Below are 25,900 nucleotides of genomic sequence, written 5' to 3' on the forward strand. Positions count from 1 at the left end.
CTTATTTCTAAAATATATAGAGAACTGAGTCAAATTTATAAGAATTCAAGTCATTCCCCAGTTGATAAGTGGTCAAAGGATATGAACAGGCAATTTTCAGAGGAAGAAATTAAAGATATCTATAGGCATATGAAAAAATGCTCTAAATCACTTGATTAGAGAAATGCAAATCAAAACAACTCTTAGGTACCACATAACACCTATCAGATTTGCTAACATGACAAAACAGTAAAATTATAAATGCTGAAGAAGATGTAGGAAAATTGGAACACTAATTCATTGTTGGTGGAGTTGTGAACTGATCCAACCATTCTGGAGAGCAATTTGGAACTATGCCCAAAGGGCTATAAAAATGTGCATACGCTTTGACCCAGCAATACTACTTCTAGGGCTGTATCCTAAAGAGATCACACAAAGGGGAAAGGGACCCATATGTATGAAAATATTTATAGCAGCTCTTTTTGTGGTGGCAAAGAATTGGAAATCAAGGGGATGCCCATCAGTTGGGGAATAGCTAAACAAGTTGTGGTATGTGAATGTAATGTAGTATTATTGTGTTATAAGAAATGGGGAAGATATGGAATTTATAATAACCTGAAAAGAACTACATGGTATGATGCTGAGTGAGAGGAGCAGAACCAGAAGAACATTGTACACAACCACAGACATATTGATTCTGTGATGACTAACTTTGATGGACTTGGCTCTTCCCAGCAATACAAGAGTCAAAGACAGCCCCAAAGATCTCATGATGGAAAGAGCTATCTACATCCACATGAAGAACTATGGAGTATGAATGCAGATTGAAAGAAACTATCTGCTCTCTCTCTCTCCCTTTTTTTTTCTATATCTTTTTTTTTTTGGTTTTGTTTCTTCTTTCTCATGACTTACTCCATTGATCATGGTTCTTCTTTATGACTTGACTATTGTGTAAATATGTTTAATGCAAAGGTATATATAGAACATATATTGGATTCCATGCCGTCTTGGAGGGGGGGTGGGAAGAGGGGAGGGAGGGGAAGAAAATTTGGAACTCAAAAACCTGTGGAACTGAGTGTTGTAAACTAAAAGTAAAATAAAATAAAACCCAACAATACCACTTCTAGATCTGAATCCCAAAGAGATCATAAAAATGGGAAAAGGACCCACATATACAAAAATATTAATAGCAGCTCTTTCTGTGGTGGCCAAGAACTAGAAATTGAGGAGAGAGGCCCATCAATTGGGGAATGGCTAAACATATAATGCTATGGTGCTATAAGAAATGATGAGGAAGCAGACTTCAGAAAAACCTGGAAGAGTTACATGAACCGATGCTGAGTGAAGTGAGCAGAACCAGGAGGACATTGTATACAGTGACAGCCACATTGTGCAGTGATTGACTTTGATAGATTTAGCTCTTCTCAGCAAAGCAAGGACCTAAAACAACTCCAAAAGACTCGTGATAGAAAATTCTATCCATATGCAGACAAAGCAATGTGGAATCTGAATACAGATCAAAGCATACTATTTACTCTCTTTTTTTGTTTTGTTTTTTCTTTCTCATGGTTCCTCCCATTCATTCCAGTTCTTATATACAACATGGCCAATGTGAAAATATGTTTAATAAGAATGTATATGTAGAACCCATAACAGATTGGACACCATCTTGGAGAGGGGGGACAGGAGGGAGGCAGAGAAAATTTAAAACTTAAGGAAGTGAGTGTTGAAAACTAAAAATAAGCTGCTACCCGCATGGGAAAGAACAAAAATGTTTCAATATGATTACCCGCATGGGAAGGAACAGAAATGTTTCAATTTGGTTAGCGTTGAGGGAAAATAGTGTCTCATTCCCAGGAACAAGGAGACAAAAAACTTTTCTATATTAATTCATTACATCATTGTACTTTTCTGAGAAATCAGAATGACTCAGCAATTAACCTGTATAAAAAATTGTCAATGTCCCCATTAAAATCAGTCTATAGGCAGACAGAAAAAAAGAAAACTAAAAATAAATAAGTTAATTTTAAAAATATATATTGATTAATGAAATATTGAGGCATGTGAAAAAAACATAAAAATTCATATCTTCTAACACCAAAACAGAATATTTTACCAATGTCAATATTGATCCTAGAAGATCCAAACCCTTTTATCTCTCATTTACATAGTAATGTTTCCATAGGTTACATGTTGTGCAATAATTGTTCCAAAGTATGAGTCTTATTTAACTTCCACTATTTTTTATATCTGCTAAAATCAACTAAATTGTCCAAACATACTACAAAAAATTTAAGTTTATGAATTTATCATGCCCCAGGGTGCTCACTCCTCCCAGTATACATTTTAATTCTGTGTTTTGACCATATACTATTACCTTAACTGTGGTTATCAGTTTTTGTATTTCTTTTTTTCCCTCTTTGCGTACAAATTTCCTTAGAGCTGTGGCTTCAGCTGTCTCCTCTATGTGGGTAGTTGTCTTCTGCTTGGAAAAGTCAGACCTCCTATGCATATTTGTTATAAAGGGTTTTTTTTGGTTTTGTTTTCATTTGGAGGCTAGTTGGCAGACAAAGGGAGCTAGGTAGATAGGGCAGCCTAAAAAAATGTAATTAAAGTATTTTTTTTAAATGTACAGGAAAAATAAGAAGGAAGGCTAGAAAGAATCACAGGCAAGCATGACAGCTTTGAAAGTTATTCATTGAATTTATTATATGCTTTAAAAGAAAAGCAAGCTGTACATACAACCACAAAGAGATACAATCTTCATTTTCAGTTTTACTATATTGATAGAAATGCCTGTCTTATTTAGTGTTAGGTTCAGAAAAAATTTTCAGTAGCAAAATTAATCTGTCGCAATAAATTTCCCCAGTAATAAAGGTGGAAAGTATAATAGATGTATCCTGAGACAGTAGTCATAGGTAAAACTAAGCATGAGTAACTACTAATTTATTCTGTATATGGGTGCAATTTTTAGTCAGCTTTGTTGTTTCCAATGGAACATTATTTTTCTTTTTAATTAAATTTTGTTAATTATGAATTTGACAGTATACAAATATTGTCAACAAAGAACAAGAAAATGTATTGAATAAGAAATCTATATATATAATTTAACAAGACAGTAATAAAATTGCTGTATTTGTGTTCCTTTTACTTTTTGTTTCTTCTGTACCTTTTAAAAATAATCTTTTATGTTCTTTTGTAAAACGTCTTTCAAGTAGCTACCCAGTCTTACAACACACACACGCACACACACGCACGCACACATGCTCACATATTCACTGACACACACTATTAAGGGAAACAAGTCAATACACTGGCCATATCTAAGAATACTATCCTGATTCTTATATCTCTAGTCTAGCTCCTGTCTACCAACAGAGGGGAAGTGTGTTTCATCATTGCCTTTTGCTACTTTGGCCAGAGTTCTGAGTTCTTTCACAAGTTTCCCTTCACAGATTTGTGTATTATAATTTGTTTAGGCATTACTCAGTTAATTGATGGCACTTACTTTGTTTCCAGTGCTTTACCACCAAAAAAAAAAATTGTGTGCTTGTCATCTCACAACCACTCCTAACAATTTCTGGAGGGTTTTTTTAATCATCTTTATCAATCTGATGAGTTCGAAGTGAAAGTTTAGACTTATTTTGTTTTTCTTACTATTAGTGATTTGAAAAATTTTTAAAAATGTGGTTATTGATTGCTTGTGTTTCTTCATTTGAAAATTCCCTGTTTCTATATTTTAACCTTAATTTTATTTCTGACAGAAGAATCTGCAGATTGGGAGAAAGAACTACAGCAGGAACTTCAAGAATATGAAGTAGTGACAGAATCGGAGAAGCGGGATGAAAATTGGGACAAAGAAATTGAAGAAATGCTTCAGGAAGGGAATTAACTGTTTCTTGGAATATGATATAATCTTTAAACGTTCCATACACTGACATAAAATTGTTAGTCTGGACTCCCCCAAATAAGGAGAAACTGAAGAGTATGTAATGGCATATTGAAGGTCATTATGTAGGGCAACAACCAGCATTATTTCTTTGTTTAAAATTAAATAATAGTTTATTCCTAATAATCACAGATGTATGTTTCACATAACAATAGCTTATTTGAATATAGCTTTAGGAGTTCTATTTGTAGGCTATATTGATATAAAGGTAGCAGAAAATGAAGTAAGATTTTAGAATACTGCATTCTCTGAGGTTAAAAGTGGGACATCATTAATTTATTCTTTATGCAGAATTTTATAAAATTTCTTCATGTTTGTACTTTTATCACTGAAAGTTCTCTGTACATATGCATTAAAATACTTAATTCTCTTTAATTATTTTCTCCTAAATGACCAAACTATGCCAAAGAACTTAGAGGAAACATTTCAGAATTACTGTATGAGAGCAGCTTCTTTTGGTAAATACTTTCAGAAAACCTACCTAAAAGTCAAAAAATTTACTGCATATTGATTTTTAATAGCTTTACCCCAGCATTGTTTGTAGTTTCTAATCAGAAAGACATCATTATAGTATGGGTTTCTTTTTTTTTAAAATGGGGAGAGGTTCACTTTTTTTAACCATACATAATTTTAATGATTTTCTTTCTGAATTACATGCCACTGCCATTTCAGATCTTGTAGACTTTCGAACCATTTTGTATTAATGGTACTCAGAAGATTATTTAAATTTACATTTATTTTTTCTTGTTTAAGTAGAGCTGGCATGTATAAATACTTTAGCTTCATTTGTACTAATTAAACACTTTTGTATTTAGAAAATGTATTTATGTTCCTCCGGATAGAGACATAATAGCAACCATTACTGACTGCATCCTGCAGAGTAGTGTTAGTAATGCTGACAGTGCTAATTTCATATAAAAGACAACTGCCAGAACATTTGCTATGTTCTGAAGCCTTTGCATTTCCTTGAAGGCCTTTATTTCCTAAGATGGGGGTGGTGCTAATGGTTAGCAGTTTTTTAATAAAAAGAGAAATGCTCCATAAACCACTCAGGTCTGGCAGACATTATCCTTAAACACATATCGATATTTTAAAAGAAATTCTTGGTGGGTCATCGTGGTGCATCTGTGCTGGTAAGCTGTAAATTACCAGTCAAGACTGAACCTCAGGGTCTAAATTTTCTAAAGGTATGCATGAATCACGTAGAACAACTGATAGTTTTCAGTGCCCTTAGTCTATGGTGAAATTCCTTGTGAGGGTACCAAAGTTCAGAGAAATGGAACCACCTCCTTTCTGTTGATGGGAAACTTTGGGGTGGTGTTGAGTAGTGAAGACAGAAGCAAAGAAAGGTAAGAAACGTCTGCCTTATTGATAGAGCTGTGTGGTTTCTAATGGGGGGAAGCAAAGATAAAATGATTTGGGGGGCAGGAGGGTAAAAATCATAGTAAATTTTTAGATTGAGCCAGTGAGCTTAGATCAAAGGGAAAAAGAGACCTAAAATAACAATGTTACCATGCCCGAGCTTTAATAAAATATTTTATGCATGATATGGTTGGTTATTGAATTTAAAAACAAATTGGTTATGAATTGCCCTGTAAAAATCTTTATAAATATGAAAGAAAATTATAAATGAATTTAAAGAACAGCCTATGAAGGCAGCAATGCCTCATTTTTCTGGCATTGTCAGGAAATGATCATTTGTAGATGAGTAAATTTGCCAGATAACTGAAATTTATACCTTTATTAAAACTTGAAGAAAAATTAACATTTTTTTTAGAACTGTCGTGGATATAAAGGCTGTCCATATTCTTGTCCCCAAATAGTCTCAGGCTTCACTGCTTTCCTTGTTTGCTTTTTTGGTGGTCTCTTTCTCACTTTGAAAAGTCGCATTGTTCCAGCCTTTTTCTAGGTTTTTCTCTGCTCTTTCTTTGTCCATCAAGTATAATATATAAAGGAACAGATAATCAACTGTATACTAATTTTATTTTTGCACAGTTCCAAGTCAGTAGGCCTTAAGGGTAGCAGCGTACTTAGAGAAATAATAGGACAGCCATTTTTTTTTTCAGTGGCGTGAAACATTTTTCCCACTTGTTTTCTGGTTGCCACCTGTGATCCAAATTGAGGGATTGTCTCAAATCTGACTGCTAGATGACAATATTTGACCCAATGTGAATACATATGAACAGGAATAAATATTAACAGAGGCAGCAACCATTTAGCATTGAATACTATAAAAATTATATAAGCTGGTTTTGGCAAGTATATTTAAATACTAAAATATTGATGGCATCTTTGTGTTTTGGGTAAAAGTGCTCACAGCATGGAACACATCTAGCTAGGGCTGCCAGTTTTGGCAAAAGGAATTTTCTCTATTAAAATAGTTAAACTTGGATCCGATGTCAGATTTTCCCTCTTCACTCCAAAATGGAAACTCTTAGTTACAATTTTTGAGATTTTTTTTTAAAGTCTCAATGATTTTAAAATGTAAATGAAGCATTTATCAAAATATATTGTAGTCACTTTATATTCAGTGTTTTCCTTATGCTCTTTTGTAAATGAATATTTTCAGGATCAATAATTCTCAAGTTTAAAGCATTGTTTTAAGGAATCTAAGCAGTTAAAAAAAAGTAACATTACAAATTCTCTATGACTTGCAAAATTGTATACGTAATTAGTGTGGCCACTTTTAGTTATAAAATTGGCTTGAATTTTCACATTTTTAGACAGAATATTCTGATCTGGAATTTGTGCAGGGTGATTTTTTGTTTTGGGTTTTTTTTGCTTTTGATAAGAAAAAGCCCTAAAATATTAAGAAATAATATGCAACTGAAAATTAGTTTCATTTTTGCTAGTTTTTTATTTAAAAAATTGATGAAGATTTAACTATTGCCAATAATTTTATTATGAGGAAGAAGGTAAGTTACTTCATGAATAGGTTCTTTCACAGCCTAAATTAAGGAAAAACCTAAAATGATAAATAATCCATAATTTGTTACCAATAATAGTATCTTATACTAAACCTCATTATAAGTGCAAGATAAATGACAGCAGATGAAATATTAAGCTATTAAAGCATGTATTATATCTACTTAAACATCTGTTAATTTTTCATAAAACCATTATAAATCACTAATGATCTTTAGACTCAGGGATTCATTCAAGTATTGCTATTTGTAAATTTTCTTTTAAAAAAAATTGCCCAGCATGGAATTCACTCAATACATCCAGGCGACTTACCTAATTATAAATTTTTGATGCACTTTATGCTGAATAAATCTTGATTTTAGTGGGAAGATTTGAATTGTGTTTTCTTTGATTTTTAAACGTTCTTTTTCTGATATAATATCCTAAATATTTCAAAGTTATAAGGTATGTGGATTCACAAAATTGGAAAATTCTGACTTGAAACAGAACAATTTGTATTGTCAACAAAATGAAGTATGTCTTTAATATATAATTTATCAACAAGGATTTATTTTTCTTATTTTTAAAATTTTATTTATTTTTAGTTTTCAACATTCACTCTTTTATACTGTAACAGTAATATTTTATTTTTTAAATTTATTTATTTTTAGTTTTCAGCATTCATTTCCATAAACTTTTAAGTTTTAAATTTTCTCCCTCCTCTCCAAGACAGTGTGCAATCTGATATAGGCTCTACATATACAATCATATTAAGCATTTTCACATTAGTCATGTTGTAAAGAAGAATTAGAACCAATAGGAGGAACCATGAGAAAGAAAAAACAAAACATCGAAAAAGACCAAATACTCCATAGGTCTTTTGTTGGATGTGGACAGCATTTTCCATCTTGAGTCTTTTGGAGTTATCTTAAATCCTTGCGTTGCTGAGAAGAGCTATAGCTATCAAAGTTAGTCATCGCACAATGTGGCTGTTACTGTGTACAATGTTCTGGTTCTGCTCTCTTCACTCATTAGTAATTTCATATAAATCCAGGTTTTTCTGAAGTCCACCTGCTCATTTTTTTTTTAAACTGGAACACAGATACTGAATAGAGAAAAGAAAAACATATCATAAACTTAAATATTGAAAGTTACATACAAAGTAAGAAAGAAAAAAAAGGCATGTCGTGCACAGCAGAACATAAGGGAGGTTTCAAAATGTGTAATAAATTTTCATTTCAAGAAAGCCTGTATGATAAATAATACGCCTTGTGTTGAGAATTGTCCTTCATTTCTTTGCTTCCTTGTGTTTTCTTTTGTTCTCTGCTGAGCACTTTTTAACCTTGTTTTTTCCCCTCCCCCTAGCCCCCCAGAAGGCTACAGTATAGTTTAGATATGTTTCTTGATATATATACATACACATACAGATGTATACATACACTTATGTATATATGCATGCATATATAAACGTATACTTTCCCAAATATTCTCTACTCCTGATCTTTGTTTTTATGTTTGTACGTATCTCTTGTTTCCTATCCCTCCTGTCTCCTCTACTTTACTTTGATCCTTACTTCTATCTTGCCCTCCTATTACTTGCCTTCCCTCCAAGGATCTCCCCTATCCTCCCATTCCCATTAATCTAAACATCTTTCTATACCCCGCTTTCCCCTATACCCCACTTTTACCTATTCCCTCATTCTCCTCTAAAGATCCCTCCCTCGTCCTCTCCCCTCTCTCTATGCCCTTACCATTTTATTTCTTCTAAATTTAGAAGATTTTTATGCTCTTCTTAATATATATGTATTGTTCCCTCTTAAGTCCATTCCCGATGAAAGTAGGTTACCAGAACTGCCAGCCCTCCTCCCCCATCTAATTCCTCTGTATCCTTTCTTCCTGTTGAACCTCATTTGTATAAAAGTTACTCTTTTTAGCTGTTTCTAAATAGGTTTTACTTTTTAAAATTCAAATCGCGTTTACCCCAATTTTTCTTATGTGCTGGCCAGTTATTAATAAGAATCTTAGACATACTTTTTACCTTATATAAAAGGTAAACAGTCTGTCCTCATGAATCCCTTATAATTAGTCTTTGGTATATACCTTATGTTTCTCTTGGTTCTTTTATGTGAAGACTTCTATTAAGTTGAGGATTTTTTTTTTTTACAAAGTCTTGAAAGTCTGAGAGTTTATCAAATGTCCTTTTTTTTTTTCATTCAAAATAATAATTAACCTTGCAGGGTATGATATTTTCGGCTGGAGCCCCAGGTCTTTTGCTCTTCCATATATTGTGTTCTAAGACCTTTAATGTCTGTGCTGCTAGGTCTTGTGTAATTCTGATCAAGGCACCCTCACATTTAAATTGTTTTAATCTTGATGCTTTTAATATTTTATCCTTGAGCTGGGAGTTTCAGAATTTGGCTATGATATTCCTATGAGTTTTCCTCATAGGATCTCTTTTAAGTGGTGTTTGATGGATTTTCTCTACTTCTACCGCCTTGTTCTAATGCTTCAGGACAATTTCCTTAAATTATTTCTTGTATTATTGCATCAAGATTCTTTTTTTGATCATAACTTTCAGTTACTATGATTATTTTTATATTTTCTCTTCTTGATCTGCTCTCCAAATCTGTTGTTTTTCTTATAAGATGTTTTACTTTCGCTTCTGTTTTTTCATTATTCATGTTTTGTTTAATTATTTCTTGATCTCTTTTAATTTTGTGGGCTTCACTTTACCCAATTCTAATTTTCAAGGTGTCATTTTCCTCCTTAACATTCTGATTCTCCTTTGGTTAACTTTCCTTTCATAACCTTGTTTTTCTTGGATCATTCTTATTTTTTTTTTTTTTAGTTTTTCCTTCATCCCTGTCATTTGATTTTTAAAGTCTTTTTAAAAAGCTTCTGTAAATTCTTTTTGGTCAAGTGACCATTTGACGTTGCTTTTGGGGGGTTTCTTTATTTCAATACGCTCTTCTGAAGATGAACCCTAGTCATCTCTATTCTCATAACAGGTTTCTATGATTGGATTCTCTCCTTTGCCTGTGCATTTTGTGTGGTAATAACTTGATTTTTGTGATCACCTCTAGCCCTGGGGTATGGGAAATGGTGCCTCTTGCCCCAGATCTTCAGTTCTCCTCTCTAGCCTGGAACCAAAGCCAAACCTCCAACCTCCAACCTCCTGTAAGTGCCCACAGCCAGGGACTTTCTGCCCCACTGCTTCTGTACTCACCAGACGCATGCTGGTTCTTTCTCGCTCCCACTGCTCTTCAAAGCGCAGCTGGGTGTGGCATTCCTCATAAGCCGAGGTTCCTTCAGTCTTCCAGGCCTCAAACCCACAACTCCCCTCACTATCCTGGGGTGGAAAGTTCCCGCGTCTGGGGCCTGAGGCAGCCTCTCAAACCAACTAACCCCAGGGCTTGCCGCTTGTTGTTAATACTAAACCTAGCCTGGAGGTGTTTACTCTTTACCCGACCAAACCTTTCTGGGATTTTTCTTTGGATCTTCTCAAATTGTTCCAGGAAGACCTGGGTTGTGCCCCTATTCTTCTTTGTCTCCACCCATACTTTGTTCACCCTAAGGTGCTATTTTAATTCTTTGGTGGGGGAAAATCTTGAGAGCTTGGAATTTTTTGACCTACTCAGCCATCTTCCCAGAATCCTCTCCTCATCATCATTTTTTGTAGCACAATAGTGTTCCATCCCCAATTGATGGGCATCCCCTCAATTTCCAAATATTTGCCTCCACAAAAAGAACTGCTATAAATATTTTTGTATTTGTGGGTCCTTTTCCCATTTTTTACGATCTCTTTGGAATACAGACCTAGAAGTGGTATTGCTGGATCAAAGGGTATGCAGTTTTATAGCCCTTTGGAGCCTAGTTCCAAATTGTTCTCCAGGATGGTTTGATCAGTTCACAACTCCACCAACAATGCATTAGTCTTCCAATTTTCCCACATCTTCTCCAACATTATTATTAACAATATTAATATTATATGTTCCCTCAACAAGCATTTATTAAGCACCAACTGTGTGCCAGATACTGCGCTAGGTACTGGGGATACAAATACAAAAAGTTATATAATCCTAGTCTCAGTAAGTTCCATTTTGACAATATTATCCATATAAAGATGATATTATTGACCCGTTATTAGGGTCTGAATATTTTTAAGTTTGCAGGCTGTTTGAGTTTCTTCCCCTCATTAATGGTAATCATTTTATGCCTTCCTGTTCACACTTAGCCTGTGAACAGTGACACTCACTTGTAAGATAGTTGACTGTGGCTAAGAAAAGCTAACTAATGGTCCATTACTTGAAGTCATGTTTTAATGAACTAACTGGACAATCTGTTATTACCACATAGTATTTCATTGGAAACTGCTAAAACATCTAAACTATTGTCACATTGTTTCTTAGTCTCTAATCTTCTCTGCCCTCCCCTTCTTTTATGTCCTATGGAATCCTCCATTCTACTGTTAAACTACCATTCTTGCTAGACTTTTTCGCTCCTTCCATCTGATAACCAAGGAAACCTGACTTCCCCAAAGGTAACTAAATCTCTCACTACCTCATCCAGTACAGAATTCCTCCTTTCTCATCGACCTCATCATACTAAGGCAGGAAGAAGAGGCACATTCCTTGCTCCCCACTGTCATTTCCAGACCTCCCTGTTGCTATCACTGCAACCTTTCTTTTGAGATTCAGTCTATCCAGATACTAAGTGGTGGTTACCTACCATCTCCAAGGTGTTTGTCCCTCATTTCTCAAGGTATTCGGTAGGTGTCCCACAGTGTTTCTATATGCCCCAATGCCTTCCCTTTAGCTTGAGAACTTCAACATACATATTGATATGTTCTCAAGCACATTGATTCATTGTCCTCAATTCCCTTGACCTGCATCTTAACTCTATTTCTGCCACATACAAGGATGATCTAACCTTTATTCTTCTTTTAGAGATTCCCATCCCTGCCTTTTGTGGTCCTACTTTAATGCTGCTGAATGAAGGCACACAATCATCCTCTGGCTTCACTACAAATGTATTACCTAGTTACAACCGACTCCATTGCTGCATGTTAACCTTTTATTCTTCCCTAATTGATTCTTGATGAAACTTTGAAAGATCCTTCTTCCCTTCCACTCCCAATTCCTTGGAAGCAGAGGATTTCACTTCAAATTTTGCCAAGAAAACTGAGGCACTCTATGGTGAGTTCACTCTTATCCCCCACTTTATACCTCAGATTCCCTCAACCACATTTTCCATTCTTTCCTCTTTTTTTAGCCTTGGAGGATAAGATGGTCAAGATGATAGGGCCATCCCCTCCACTTTATGCCCTTTATTTGATGCTGTCCTCTCCTTTTCCCCTCCAGGAGTTTCCAACTTTTATGATTCTACTTTCTATGTACTTCAGTACATAGATTCTCCACTGACTTCTTCCCACCTGCTTACCAACGTGCCCAGATTCCACCCCAATATTAAAAAAAAAAAACCTTTACTTGGCCCTGCTGTTGCCTAAAGAGGCTAAACTATGCCTTCCCTCCTTTTCACAACCAAAATCCTATAAAAAGTTTTTCACTTTAGCGCCCTTCACTTAATTTCTCATGTACTTAACATTTGCAGTTCATTTTCTGACTCTACCACTTGGTTAAAATATTCTCCAAAGTTACCAATGGTCTCTTTTCCCAGGATTTTCATTTCATTTTTTTTTAAAATACATGACAAGTTCAGTACATTGTTTCCAAATCTGTTCTATTTGTGTCTGCCTCCCTATGATCTTCCCTTCTGTTCTTTCTGTGCATTTAAAAATGTTTCATTAACATTTTCTTTTTTATTTCACATCATTTAAAAAAGGCCTTTCTATGCAAAAAATAATCAATAAATATGCAAAAAATATGCAAAAAAACTATAGGCCACTTGAAAATGTATATCTCATTCTGTACTTCTCTGTCAGTCTGTTGCCTCTCTGTTATAAGGTGCAAGCAAACTGTGTCAGTTCTCTGGAGTCATGGTTGGTCTTTGGATTGATAACATTTCTTAAGTCTTTCAAAGTTATTTTATTTTGTATTTTGTAGTTACTGTATAAATTAATCTGTTGCTCACTTTTCATTGCATCAGTTCACACAAGTCTTCTGAGATTTCTTTTAATCTACCCCTTTCATAATTTCTTATGGACAGTAGTGTTCCATAACATTCATATTCCATAATTTGTTAGTCATTCTCCAGTTGGCTGAGGACCTCCTTTAGTCTGCAGTTCCTTGCTACAACAAAAAGTGCTGCTACAAATACTTTGTTCATGAAAGCCCTTTTCTGTCTTTGATCTCTTTGGGATATATGCTTAGTAGCACTCTACTGGTTGAAAAGAGTATGCACAGGTTAATGACTTTTGGAGTAGAGTTTCAAATTGCTTTCCAGAATGGCTGGATTAACTCACAGCTCCACCAGTGTGCCTTCCCACAGTGCCTTCCACAAATGTAATTTTTTCATTTTTATCATCTTTGCCAATCTGTTGGGTTTGATGTGAAACTTTAGAGTTGTCTTAATTTGCATTTCTCTTATTAATGGACTTGGAGCATTTTTTATGACTATTGATCAACTGGATTTCTCCCTTAGAGACCTGCCTGTTCATATCCTTTGACAATTTACCTATTGGCAAATGACTTTTTCAATGTGTCTCAATTCCTTATGTATCTTGGATAGGAAACCAGAGAAACTTGCTGAAAAAAGGTTTCCCAGTTCACCCTTACCCTTTTCATTTTAACTGTATTGGTTTTATTTGTGCTAAAGTTTTCAACTTTATCAGAATTTCCCAATTTCTCTCCTGTGATCCTCTTTTCTCCTTGTTTGGTCAGGAGCTCTTCCCTTATCCATAATTGTGATTTTTATCTTCCTTGCTGCTTTGTTTATGAGGTGAGATATCTAGGTCACATATCCAGTCAGAGATTACTATATGGAATAGGACATTGAACCTAATTTCTCCTAGACTACCTTTCCAGGAGGTTTTTTTTTTCTGTCAAATCATGAATCTTTACTCCCAGTAATTGGGGTTTCTGGATTTCTTTTGTATCTTGTGTACCTAATCTGTTCCACTGTTCAACAACTTTTTTTTAAACTGATACTAATTTTTTTATGAGAGAGATTTGGTACTGCTATGCATCTTTATTTCCCACTTGAAAAAATTTCTATTATAAAATATTTTGACATCAAAATATTTACAACTACTTTTTGTGAGAGCAAAAACTTGGAAACAAGATGTCCATCAATTGTGGAATAGTAAAGGGTGTGTGGTGTGTGATGTAATGGAATATTATTGTGCTGTAAGAAATAATGAATGTGATGAATACAGAGAAATACATGTAACGATCTATATGAACTGAAGCAAAATGGAGTCAGCAGAACCAAAAAAATAACATATATGATTGTAACAATGTAAATGGAACGAACAACCATGCACAAAAAAATCAAAGGCTAATGTTGCAAAATTATAAAGAACAGTCATTACTTGAAAGAACAGATTGAAGAGGATGCTCCCACCCCTTTTCAGAGGTGGGAGATCCACAAATGTGTATTGCACATATTTTCAGGTTCTTTCAATGTATTATAATGGGTTATGGTGATTTTTTTTCATCATATTAGTTTTTTAAAAAATACTATTTGTCATATCTATAAAATGCACCAGACCAAATCTTAGTGGTGAAATCCAGAAAAAGCTGCAATGGGTCTTTTATCCAGCTCAGATCAGCATAGAGAGAAAGGTCCGCAGAAACTGGGGAGGGACTTAGAGCAAAAACACGCAGTGGGCAGAGTACTCCAGTGCCCAGGGAGAGGCTGCACACCAGTACAAAAGGAGGCCCCAGATCCATACTGGGGCATTGCAATGGGGAAAGGTGCCAACTGGTGGCTTTGTCTCCCACTAACCAGTCCTGGGTTGCAGATTAGAGGGGAGAGTCCTATGCATGCCTTAACCAGCTGGGGTTTGTAATATTAATTAAGGTGGGTAGAAATGCTAAAGCAATCAAATGCCTTTGACTAAGCCCTACTAAGTGCTAAACCCCAGGCCTACATCCTTTTGCTAACTAGATATGAATCCTTTGAGCCCTGAACAGAGTATAAAAGCTCAAAGGTTAGCATTCTGTCTGGGGCTCTCACTCATGGAGGAGTATTGATGTTGAGACTCGGGGCAGCTGTCATTAAGAGCCTCCCAGGTTGTGAACCCAGATGTTGATGCTTTCCTGGTAACTACGAATTGTGATTTGGTCTGTTTATATTGTGTATGTTTGTAATTTGTATTTGCTTTGAAGTTCAGGGTGCTGGCTTTTCCTCCTGAACTAAGTGAATGATATTTGTATGTTGGATTAAAGTAAGATTGTTAACCCCTTAAAGTTACTTTTCTTAATAAAGCAGATCAAAAGAATCTGTGCTGGCAGCGTTCTTATTGTTGGGCTTGTGTTGGTCTTTCACCCCCACAACAGCTGCTAGCCGAATTGTTGCTACAGGGGTGGGGGGAGATATGGGGAATGAAAGAAGTTCAAGAGCCAGCAGCAGCATTGATTTAGACCCCAAGCTCAGAGCAGAGTCTAACTCGCCATCAAACCCAGTTTGGAGAGGAATAATCAAGGCAGAAACCCAGAACAAGTTGGAGCCTACAATTCTGCCACTTTGAACCACAGAACTTTCCAGTTGGCAGAAAGGGGCAGAGTCCAACAATGCTGAGCCTAACAAGTCCAAACCCAGATCAGGAACTTGCAAAGTTCAGGCCAGAGGGGCAGCAATCAGACTTTTTCCCTGGCCCAGACCCCTTTGGGAACACTGGAAACTTGTAAGTCCTCAGGCTGTCTGTGAAATCCTAGAATAACAACACTCAATATCCTAAGAAAGCAGCAACAGGACCAGCCTAGACCTTCCCTCTAGAAGGCAGAGCCCTGCCCTAACATCAAGTCCAAAGTCAGGAAGTAGGCTAGTAAGATGGGTAAATGAAAATATTATCACAACATAGTGAGCAATTGTGGCAGGGATACTCAAGATACAAATCCAGAAGAAGAGAATGACTCAAAAACATCTACATGCATTATCTCAGAGTAAAACTCAGCTTGGCGCAAATTCAAATAGAATTACTAGAAGAGATAAAGCAAGAAGTTAAAAAAGAGATTAAAAATGCTTTCATAAATGGAATAAAAGTACTTGAGGAAAAACTTAGAAAAGAAATGAGAGCTATGGAAGAAAGAACCAGAAAAGAAATTAATAGCTTGGCACAATAGTATAAAATACAATAGTATAAAACCTTGTCCAAAGAGCAAACTCCCTGAAAATTGAAATCGACCAAATAGAAGCCAATGATTTCAGGAGGTAACAAGAAATATTAAAACAAAGTCAAAAGACTGGAAAAAATAGAAGAAAATATAAAGTATCTCAGCAAAAGTAACTGAATTAGAGAAAAGATTGAGCAGAAAAAAATTAAGGAGTCATTGGTCTATCTGAATGCCATGACCAAAAAAATGAACCTAGACATCTTTCAAGAAATCGTAAAACAGAGCTGCCCAAGTCTCTTAGAATCAGAGGGCAAAGTGAAGATAGAATCCACCTGTCACCTCCTAAAAGAAACTCCAAAATGAAAATTTCTAGGAACATCATAGACAAAATCCAGAGCTTCCAGGTCAAAGAAAACATACTGCAGGCAGCCAGATAGAAAGAATTCAAGCACCAGGGAGCCAGCAGTCAAGATTATACACAATTTAGTAGCCACTGCGGTAAAGCCTAGAGAACTTGGAATCAGTATTCCAGAAGATAAGAGTATTGGTTTACAGTTAAGAGTAACATCCAGCAAAACAACATAATGCTACAGGAGAAAAATGGATTTTTAATGAAATAGAGAACTTCCGAACATTCCTTATAAAAAGACCAGAGCTGCGAAGAAACTTTGAAGTTCAAATACAAGAGTGAAGAAAAGCAAAAGGCAAATATTAATGAACAACGATAAAGGACTGATCAAAAATAAACTGCTCATACTAAAATGTGGGTGGATGATACATGTGTCCCTTCTGGACCCTATCATCATCAGGGATCCAGTTGGGCAAGGAAATAGTTCCATTATGTCTTGATGGTCTTAAAACTATGGAAAGAAAGGGGAAGGAAAGGAAGGTTATGGAAGATTATTTCACATGGAGTACATACCACAGACACCTAACCAAGGAAGAGGTGGCAGATATGTGACTGATGCTTGAATCTAAGCCACACCATGGGAGTAGATGGGAGAATTGGAGGGAGAGCAAAATAAGGGGGAGATGAGTCTTAAGCAAAAGAAACAAGAGTGTACAAAAATATTATAGCTCTTTTTGAGGTGGCAAAGGATGGGAAACTGAAGGAGTGCCCCAAAATTGGAGAATGGCTGAACTATATATATGATAGAATACTATTGTGCTGAATTCTTCAGAGGACAAGTGATGAAAGATTCTACCCACCTCTTGATAAAGAGGTGAAGAACTCAGAATGCTGGATGAGACAAAAATTTAGAAATGGAAATGGAAATTTGTTTTGACTCGCTATACGTTTTCTCAGTTGCAAGGTGGACGAGAAATAGGGTGAGAGAGTGAGAAGTGGATCTTGGCTAATAAAACATAATATTTCTTTTAAAATACTATTTATTATATCAGATGGCTCTCTGAAAGGGTCAGGAAGAAGGATACTGGGGGAAACTGGTGACATAAAAAATAAAAGATATCAACAAAAATGTATTTTAAAGATAGAAGTTTTTTTAAATAATGTTTTGTAATTGGGTTCTTGTAATTCCTATGTATCTTGGTAGGTGAACTCTTATACATTCTGTAATTAATTAATGGATTTTCTATCTTTTTGCTGAATTTTTTTGATAGTATACAGAAAGACTAATAATATATGTGGGTTTATTTTATATTCTGCTTCTCTGTTTAAGCTACCCCTTCTCAGGTGATTTTTGGTTAAATCCATAAAATATGCAAAAAAGGAATAATTTTGACTTTTTGCTTCAATTAATTTTCTTGTCTTCTAGAACTATAATCAAACAATAGCTGTTATAATGAACATCCTTATTTTATCCATAATTTGTTGCAAAGGCCGCTAATATTTCTCTAGTATAAGTAATATGGGCTTATGGATTTAGGTAGCTACTATTTACTTTAAAGAAAGGTCATATATATTCTTATGCTTTTTGATGATCTAAACAGAAATGGATGTTGTCTTTCGTTATTAATATTTCAATTGTATTTCTATTTTCCTAATAACTGAACTGACCTATATCCTTGGCATAAATTCAATCTAGTCATAGTGCGTAGTCTTTCCGATATTTCATTATATCCTCTTTGCTGTTATTCTATTCATTAGTATTCATAAGAGGTATTGATCAATAGTTTTCTTTCTCTACTCTATCTCCCTAATTTAGGTATCATGACTGTATTACTTCATAGAAGTAATTTGATAGGATCCCCTTTTCCCTGTTTTTTGCAAACAGCTTATGTAACATAAGAAGTAATTTTTCTTAAAGATATTTGATAGAATTCACTTATAAATCCATGGGATTTTGTGGCTTATTCATTTTCACTTTATGTGACGAGTTTATTTCTTATTCTTTTCATCTGGGTATTTTTATTTTTGTAAATTCACATTTCATTTAATCTGTCTCATTGGCATAAATTTGGGTTAGTTTGTCAATTTCCTTTCTTTTCATTCATTGTAAATTCTTTCTCATTTTTTATATTAACAATTTTCTTTTCCTCACTAAAAGGAATCTACCTAATGATTTGTCTTACTAGTTTTTTAAAACCAGATCCCAGCTTTATCAATATGACTTTTTTTTTTTGCTTTCAATTTTCTTTCTCAGGGAATATAGTGATTCTTAAATTATCTCTGCTTAACTGATTTTCAGAGTTGTTTTTTTATAGTTAGATGCCTTACATTTTCCCAGTCTTTTAATTTTATTTGAATTTTTCTTTTTCTCCCAGAATCTTTGAGTTCTGTCTGCTTCTTTCTAATTTTCAGGGAATACCCTTACTTGTGTAATGTTTTCCCCACTTTCAATTTGAAGTTATTTATTCTTTCTATTTTTTCATGATGAATGTTTCTTTCAACCATACTTGTGTCTGTGAGTCCTTGTGGTCAAGACATTTTTTTCCCCTTCTTTTTCTGACGAGTTGCTTGTTCTTATTGTGTGAATTTATTCTACAAATATGCCTCTCCAGCATCTTTTTCTCATAGTAGCTCTTTATTTGTGTTCATTAACTTACTCATCCTTAATTCACAGTTTGGAATTTTGTATCAAGACCAGGCTCTACCACCTCCCACGATCTTCGATGGGGTGGTGTATCACCAAAGCAATATTCACAACGGTTGCTATTGCCATGAGTGTGCCGGAATGGTTCTGAATCGCAAAATATAACAGACTCTCCATGTAGAAGAGAGAAGCAAAACATTTATTCAGACACCAGAAGACCAAATCCCAACACCAGTAAACTGAATCCATCATAGCAACAAAGAAGTTAAAACACATTATCACTACAAAGAACAGCTCCAATAGCCTTCCCCCCTCCCTGCAGGGGCCTTCCCACAAACAAACACAGCGCAGCTAGCTTGCTTCCTCTCTCTCCTTTAGCTTTAACTGCTCTCATTATCTTCCTTCTTGCTCCACCCTTCCTATTCCACTGGTTCAGCAAGCCCCTCCCACCACAAGTGACTTAGGCTTCCTGTGATGTAAGCAGGTCACATGGGTCTATTAATGGATGGGGAAGATCTTCAAATTAAGCAAAAATATGTTATCAATACAGGTGGTCAGGCCCTGTTTGGTCCTGACATTTATTTCCCAGTTTCCTGCTGCTGGCTTCCACTTCCCTCAGTGAATCTTCATTTGGGATTCTATCAAACTTCAGGCCTCCCCTTATAGATTTCTGTGTTCTTCAGTCTCTTGGTTTGTCAGGAGTTAGGACACTGCCGGCTTATGAACCCCATGTAAATCATCCATCAGAGAGTCACAAGTTTCCAATCCCCCCGTAATATTTCCTGTCAGAGTACTGACAGACTTTTATCCTCTTTACCTGTTCTGGTGATGACTTTTTCAAAAGCAAGTCATGCCAGATTAACCTCATTTCTTTTTTGGCAGGATTGATAAACTAGTAGATAAGGGAAATGTCATGGATGTAGTTACCAAACGATCTTAACAAAGCTTTTGATTATTTCGTACTGTTCTTGCGGAGAAGATGGGGAGATATGGATTAGATGAAAATTTTTAGATGGATCCAGAACTTGTCTATTGGCCAAAATCAAAGAGTAATCGTTAAAAACAGGAGCTTTCTAGTGGAGACCTGAGATTGACATTTTTATCAATGACTTCAATAAAGGGATAAATGGCAAGCTTATAATAGGGGCAGTTGATACAAAGTTGGAAGAGATAACACATTGGTTGAGAGAGTCCTCAGTTTTCTCACCTGTAAAATGAACTGGGAAAGGAAATGGCAAACCACTCCAGTATCCTTGCCAAGAAAATCTCAAATGGGATCACAAAGAGTCAGATATGACAAATGACTGAACACAACCAACAACAAAATGACAGGATCTTTTACCGGATAGAATATAACAAGATGCAAAATATGAAGACTCTTGGGTACAAAAAACCAACTTAGAAGTATAAAATGAGTTAAGTATTCTTAGAAAACAGTTCTGAGAAATATCTGTGGGTTTAGTGGACTGCAAGTTCATTATTAATCATCAGTTTGATATGGCAACCTTTGCACTCTGCATTGAGAGCTGTAGCTTACAGGAATAGAGAAGTGATAGTTATGCTGTACTGTGCCTTGCCAGACCTCCTTTAGAGTTCTGTATTCAGTTCTGGTGCCACAATTGAGGAAGGATATTGACAAGACAGAAAATGTTCAGGGGAAGTAAACCAGCCTGGTGAAGGACCTTGAGTCCATACCACGAGCATTGGTGCAAAGAACAAGAGGTGGTTAGCCTGGAGAAGTGAACTCTCAAGGAAGATATAATAGGTGCTTTCGAGAATTTGAAGGCAGCTATTCTATGGCTGAGGGATCAGGCCTTTGTTTTGCCTTAGAGGGCTATAAATTATAAAGAGAGTATGAGTTATAAAGATGAAAACTTATGTTTGATGTCAAGAAAAACTTCCTAACAATATCAGCTGTTCAAAAATGGAATTATTTACCTCTAGAGGTTGTAGAACCCCTTCTTGGAGGGTTTTATGCAGAAGCTAGAAGGCCACTTCTTCGGGATTTTAGAGTGGGGATCACATTCACATGTGGGTTGGACTAGATTTCTGTTGAAGTCCTTCTGAATCAAAATCTTTGAATCCATGACCCCCTTCCTAATGTTAGAAGCCTTCTGCCTGGCAGACCATTTGAGTCCCAGGCTGGATGAAAGTATTTACTATTGTTTCTCTTTGGCTCAATGAATTGAGTGTGAGACTTGGAAATAAGAAGACTTAAGTACGGTTCCTGCCTCAGATGCTAACTGTGACATTTAACATCCTCTAGCCTCAGCTTCCCAATCTATAAAATGGCTATGAAAATAGAACCTACCTTCCAGAGTACCTATGAGGATAAAATTATAATATTTTTAAAGTGATTTACAAACCTTAAAGTGCTACATAGATGCTAACTCTTTTTTAATCTGATTCTGTTTTTTAGATATTTTTCAAATTAAGTGTGGGAGAGTTAAGGTCCTAGGACCTTTCACATGTTACAGGGTGAAAGGAGAGAGAAAAGTATAAATGGGGCAAAAGTAGGTTGGAGGGAAATACACAGTAATCATAACTGTGAATGTGAATGGGATGAACTCTCTCATAAAATGGAAGTAGATAGCAGAGTGGATTAAAAACCAGAATCCTACAATATATTGTTTACAAGAAAGACATTTGAAGCAGAGATACACATAGAGTAAAGGTAAAAGGCTGCAGTGGAATATACTGTGGTTCACCTGAAGTAAAAAAAAAAAAAAAGCAAGGGTAGCAAGCCTGATCTCAAACAAAGCAAAAACAAAAATGATCTAATTAAAAGAGATAAGGAAGGAAACTACATCTTGCTAAAAGGTACCAAGTAATATCAATACTAAACAAATATGTATCAAGTGGTATAGTATCCAGATTCTTAAAGGAGAAGTTAAGTGAGTTAAAGGAAGAAATAGACTGCAAAACTATACTAATATGGGACTTCAATCTCCCCCTTTCAGAACTACATAAATCTAACCACAAAATAAACATGAAAGAAGCGTAGGAGGTGAATAGAATTTTAGAAAAGTTAAATATGATAGACCTCCATAAAAAACTGAATGGGAATAGAAAGGAATATACCTTTTTTTCAATGTTATATGGTACCTACGCAAAATGTAGAATGATTAAATGCATCCTTTTCAGATCATGATGTAATAAAAATTATATGTAATACAGGGCCATAGAAAGAAAGACTAAACATTAACTGGAGTGGGCCTAAAGAATGAGTGGGCCAAAGAATAAATCATAGAAACAATCAATAATTTCAACAAAGAGAATGACAATAATGAGACAACCAACCAAAACTTATGGGATGCAGCCAAAGCAGTTCTTAGGGGAAATGTTATATCTCTAAATGCTTACATGAATAAAATAGAGAAAGAGGAGATCAATTAATTAGGCTTGCAACTAAGAAAGCTAGAAAAAGATCAAACTAAAAATCTCCAATTAAATTCTGAAAATCAAAGGAGACATTAATGAAATTGAAAGTAGAAAACTACTGAACTAATAAATAAATCTAAGAGTTGGTTTTATAAAAAATAAAATAGATAAGCATTTGGGTTAAAAAAAAACTAAATTACGAGTATCAAAAATGAAAAGGGTGAATTCATCACCAATGAAGAAGAAATTAAAGCAACAATTAAGAGAAATTTTTCCCAATTTATATACCAATAAATCTGACAATCTAAATGAAAGAGATGAATATTTACAAAAATATAAATTGCCCAGATTAACAGAAGAAATAAAATACTTATTTAACCCCATTTTAGAAAAAGAAATTGAACAAGCCATCAATGAACTCACTAAGAAAAAATCTCCAGGGCCAGATGGATTTACAAGTGAATCCTACCAAACATTTAAAGAACAATTAATTCCAACACTACAAAAACTATTTGGAAAAATATGTTAAGAAGGAGTCCTACTAAATTCTTTTTATTATGCAAATATGGTGCTGATACCTAAACTGGGGAGAGTGAAAACAGAGGAAGAAAATGATAGATTTCTCCAATGAAAGTTGATGCAAAACTTTTATTTATTTATTTTTTAATTTTTAAATTTTTAATTTATTTTTATTTTTAGTTTACAACAGATGGTTCTACATAATTTTGAGTTCCAGATTTTCTTCCCTCCCTCCCCCCTCCCTCCCCAAGATGACATGGAATCTCATATAACTACCACAAATGACTTCGCATTGAATTAATTTATACACTAGTCAAGTTGCGGAGAAGAATTACGACCAATGGAATGAATAATGAGAAAGAAGAAACAGAACCAAAAAAACCCCCCAAAACCAAAAAACAACCCAAAAACAAAAACAAAAGAGAAGAGAAAAAGGCGAGCATGAAGTGTGCCTCAATCTGATGCAAAACTTTTAAATAAAATATTAGCAAAGAGATTACAGCAATCTATCACAAGGATTTATTTGTTACACAATCTATCACACTATGACCAGGTGGGATTTATGTCAGGATTGCAATATTAGGAAAACTATCAGCATAATTGACCACATCAACAACAAAACTAACAAAATCATATGATTATCTCAATAGATGCAGAAAAAGATTTTGACATAATACAGCACCCATTACTATTAAAAACACTAGACATGGGGTAGCTAGGTGGCACAGTGAGTAGAGCACTGGCCCTGGAGTCAGGAGGACCTGAGTTCAAATCCAGCCTCAGACACTTGACACATGTACTAGCTGTATGATCTTGGGCAAGTCAACCCCAATTGCCCTGCCCTCCACCCCCCCCCCCAAAAAAACCACTAGACAGCATAGAAATAAATGGAGTTTTCCTTAAAAGGATAAGCAGTATCTATCTAAAATCATCAACAAGCATGATATGTAATGGGGACAAGCTAGAAGCATTCCCAGTAAGAGCAGGGGTGAAACAAGGATGTCCACTATCACCACTATTATTCAACATTATACTGGAAATGTTAGCTATATCAATAATAAAAGAAAAAGAAATTGAAGGAATTAGAATAGGCAATGAGAAAACAAAACTATCACTCTTTGCAGATGATATGATGGTATACTTAAGGAATCAACTAAAAAACTACTTGAAATAATTAACATCCTGTTTTAACAACCCAGCCAGCAGCTTCTGTGGGGGCGTAAGATCCCCCCCACAGCCAACACCCAGGAGGCTGCCGAGATGCTGGGAAAGCACAGGTTCTTTTTATCTGCTTAAACAAGGAAAGCACAGTGAAGGGGTTGATGAGCTTACTTTAATCCAGCATTCAGTTAGCATACAGACAACATTCATTTAGTTCAGGGGAAAAAACGCCAGCATTAAGTTAGTTCAGGGGAGCATACAGGCAAGCATCAATAGACAGGCCAAATACAGATTACAGTCAGCTAGTTCAGGGGAACAAGCAGCCAAAACCCTGAAGTTCAGAACATTCATTTGTTTGGGGGAAAACAGAACCAGCACCCCGAACTTCAAAACCAAAATACAAACAAATTACAAATATCAACAGACAGACCCAATACAATTCTTAGTTACCAACATCTGGGCTCGGCCCGAGAGCAAGGGCTGGCCCAGAGTCACGCTCCCCACTGCTGCTGCGCCAACCGGAAAAGGAAAGAGAGCTCTTCAAGCCGTCCTCTCCCCTCTTATAGAGTTTTTGACATCATCAAGTGCTGCCTGAATGACCAGGGCCGACTGGTTCTTGAGTTGGCCCCTCTCCCTAGCATAGACCTGGTTAACACCCAATAGGGCATAGCTCTGGAGTTAACACCTCCCCTCAGCCAGCCCCATGACTCATCACACAGGAAGTTCTCTGATCCCAGGCATGGTCTGGGCTTCCTGCCCCGGAAGAGGTCACACAGGAAGTTCTCTGCTCCCAGGTATGGTCGCTGGGCTTCCTGCCCCGGAAGAGGTCACACAGGAAGTTCTCTGCTCCCAGGTATGGCCCAGCGAGGCTCAATGAGGTAAGCCGAGTCACTCAAAGAAAACAAAGGCCATTCTGGTTATACAACCTTAGTAAAAGTTGCAGGATATAAAATAAACCCACACAATCATCAGCATTTTTACATATTACCAACAAAGCCCAGCAGCATGGGAAATTCCATTTAAAATAACTATAGACAATATAGAATATTTGGGAGTCTACCTGCCAAGACAAATGCAGGAACTATATGAACACAACTACAGAACTAGATTTAGATATAAAGGGTGATACCACAAGCAAATTAGGAAAGCAAGGAATTGTTTACCTGTTGGATCTATGGACAAGGGAAGAATTTATTACCAAACAAGAGATAAAGAACATTATGAAATGCAAAATGGATAATTATTTAAATTAAGATTTTTCATTTTTAGTTTAAAACACTCAGTTCTGCATGTTTTTAAGTTCCCCTCCCTCCCCTCCCCTCTCCCCCCCAAGAAGGCATGGAATCCAATATATCTTCTACATATGTGTTCGCATTAAACTTATTTACACAATAGTTGTGGCCAGAGTGGCCTTTGTTTTCTTTGAGTAACTCAGTTTATCTCATTGAGCCTTGCTGGGTGCTGGGTCTGAGGCTTTTCTTCCAGGGCAGAAAGCCCAGAGATCATGCCTGGGAGCAGAGAACTTCCTGTGTGACCTCTTCCGGGGCAGGAAGCCCAGAGACCCATGCCGGGGAGCAGAGAACTTCCTGTGTGACAATTCATGGGGCTGGCTGAGGGGAGGTGTTGACTCCAGAGCCATGCCCTATTGGGTGTTAACCTAGTCTATGCCAGGGGGAGGGGCCAACTCAAGAACCAATCGGCCCTGGTCATTCAGGCAGCACTTGATGATGTCAAAAACTCTATCAGAAGGGAGAAGACGGCTTGAAGATTTCTCTTTC

General features: G+C 35.9%; 1 protein-coding gene across 1 annotated transcript in view; it reads left to right on the forward strand.

The window, feature by feature from the left end:
- SYAP1 (synapse associated protein 1) overlaps positions 1-4,303 on the forward strand; it is a 34,276-nt gene extending 29,973 nt beyond the window's left edge. Inside the window, exon 9 of the mRNA XM_036745048.1 lies at positions 3,744-4,303. Within this exon, the coding sequence (XP_036600943.1) occupies positions 3,744-3,871 (128 nt within the window). The 3' untranslated portion in view covers positions 3,872-4,303. The remainder of the gene's footprint in view (positions 1-3,743) is intronic.
- The last annotated feature ends 21,597 nt before the right edge of the window (positions 4,304-25,900 follow it).

Source organism: Trichosurus vulpecula, chromosome 2, assembly GCF_011100635.1.
Source record: "Trichosurus vulpecula isolate mTriVul1 chromosome 2, mTriVul1.pri, whole genome shotgun sequence".
Classification (NCBI taxonomy): domain Eukaryota; kingdom Metazoa; phylum Chordata; class Mammalia; order Diprotodontia; family Phalangeridae; genus Trichosurus; species Trichosurus vulpecula.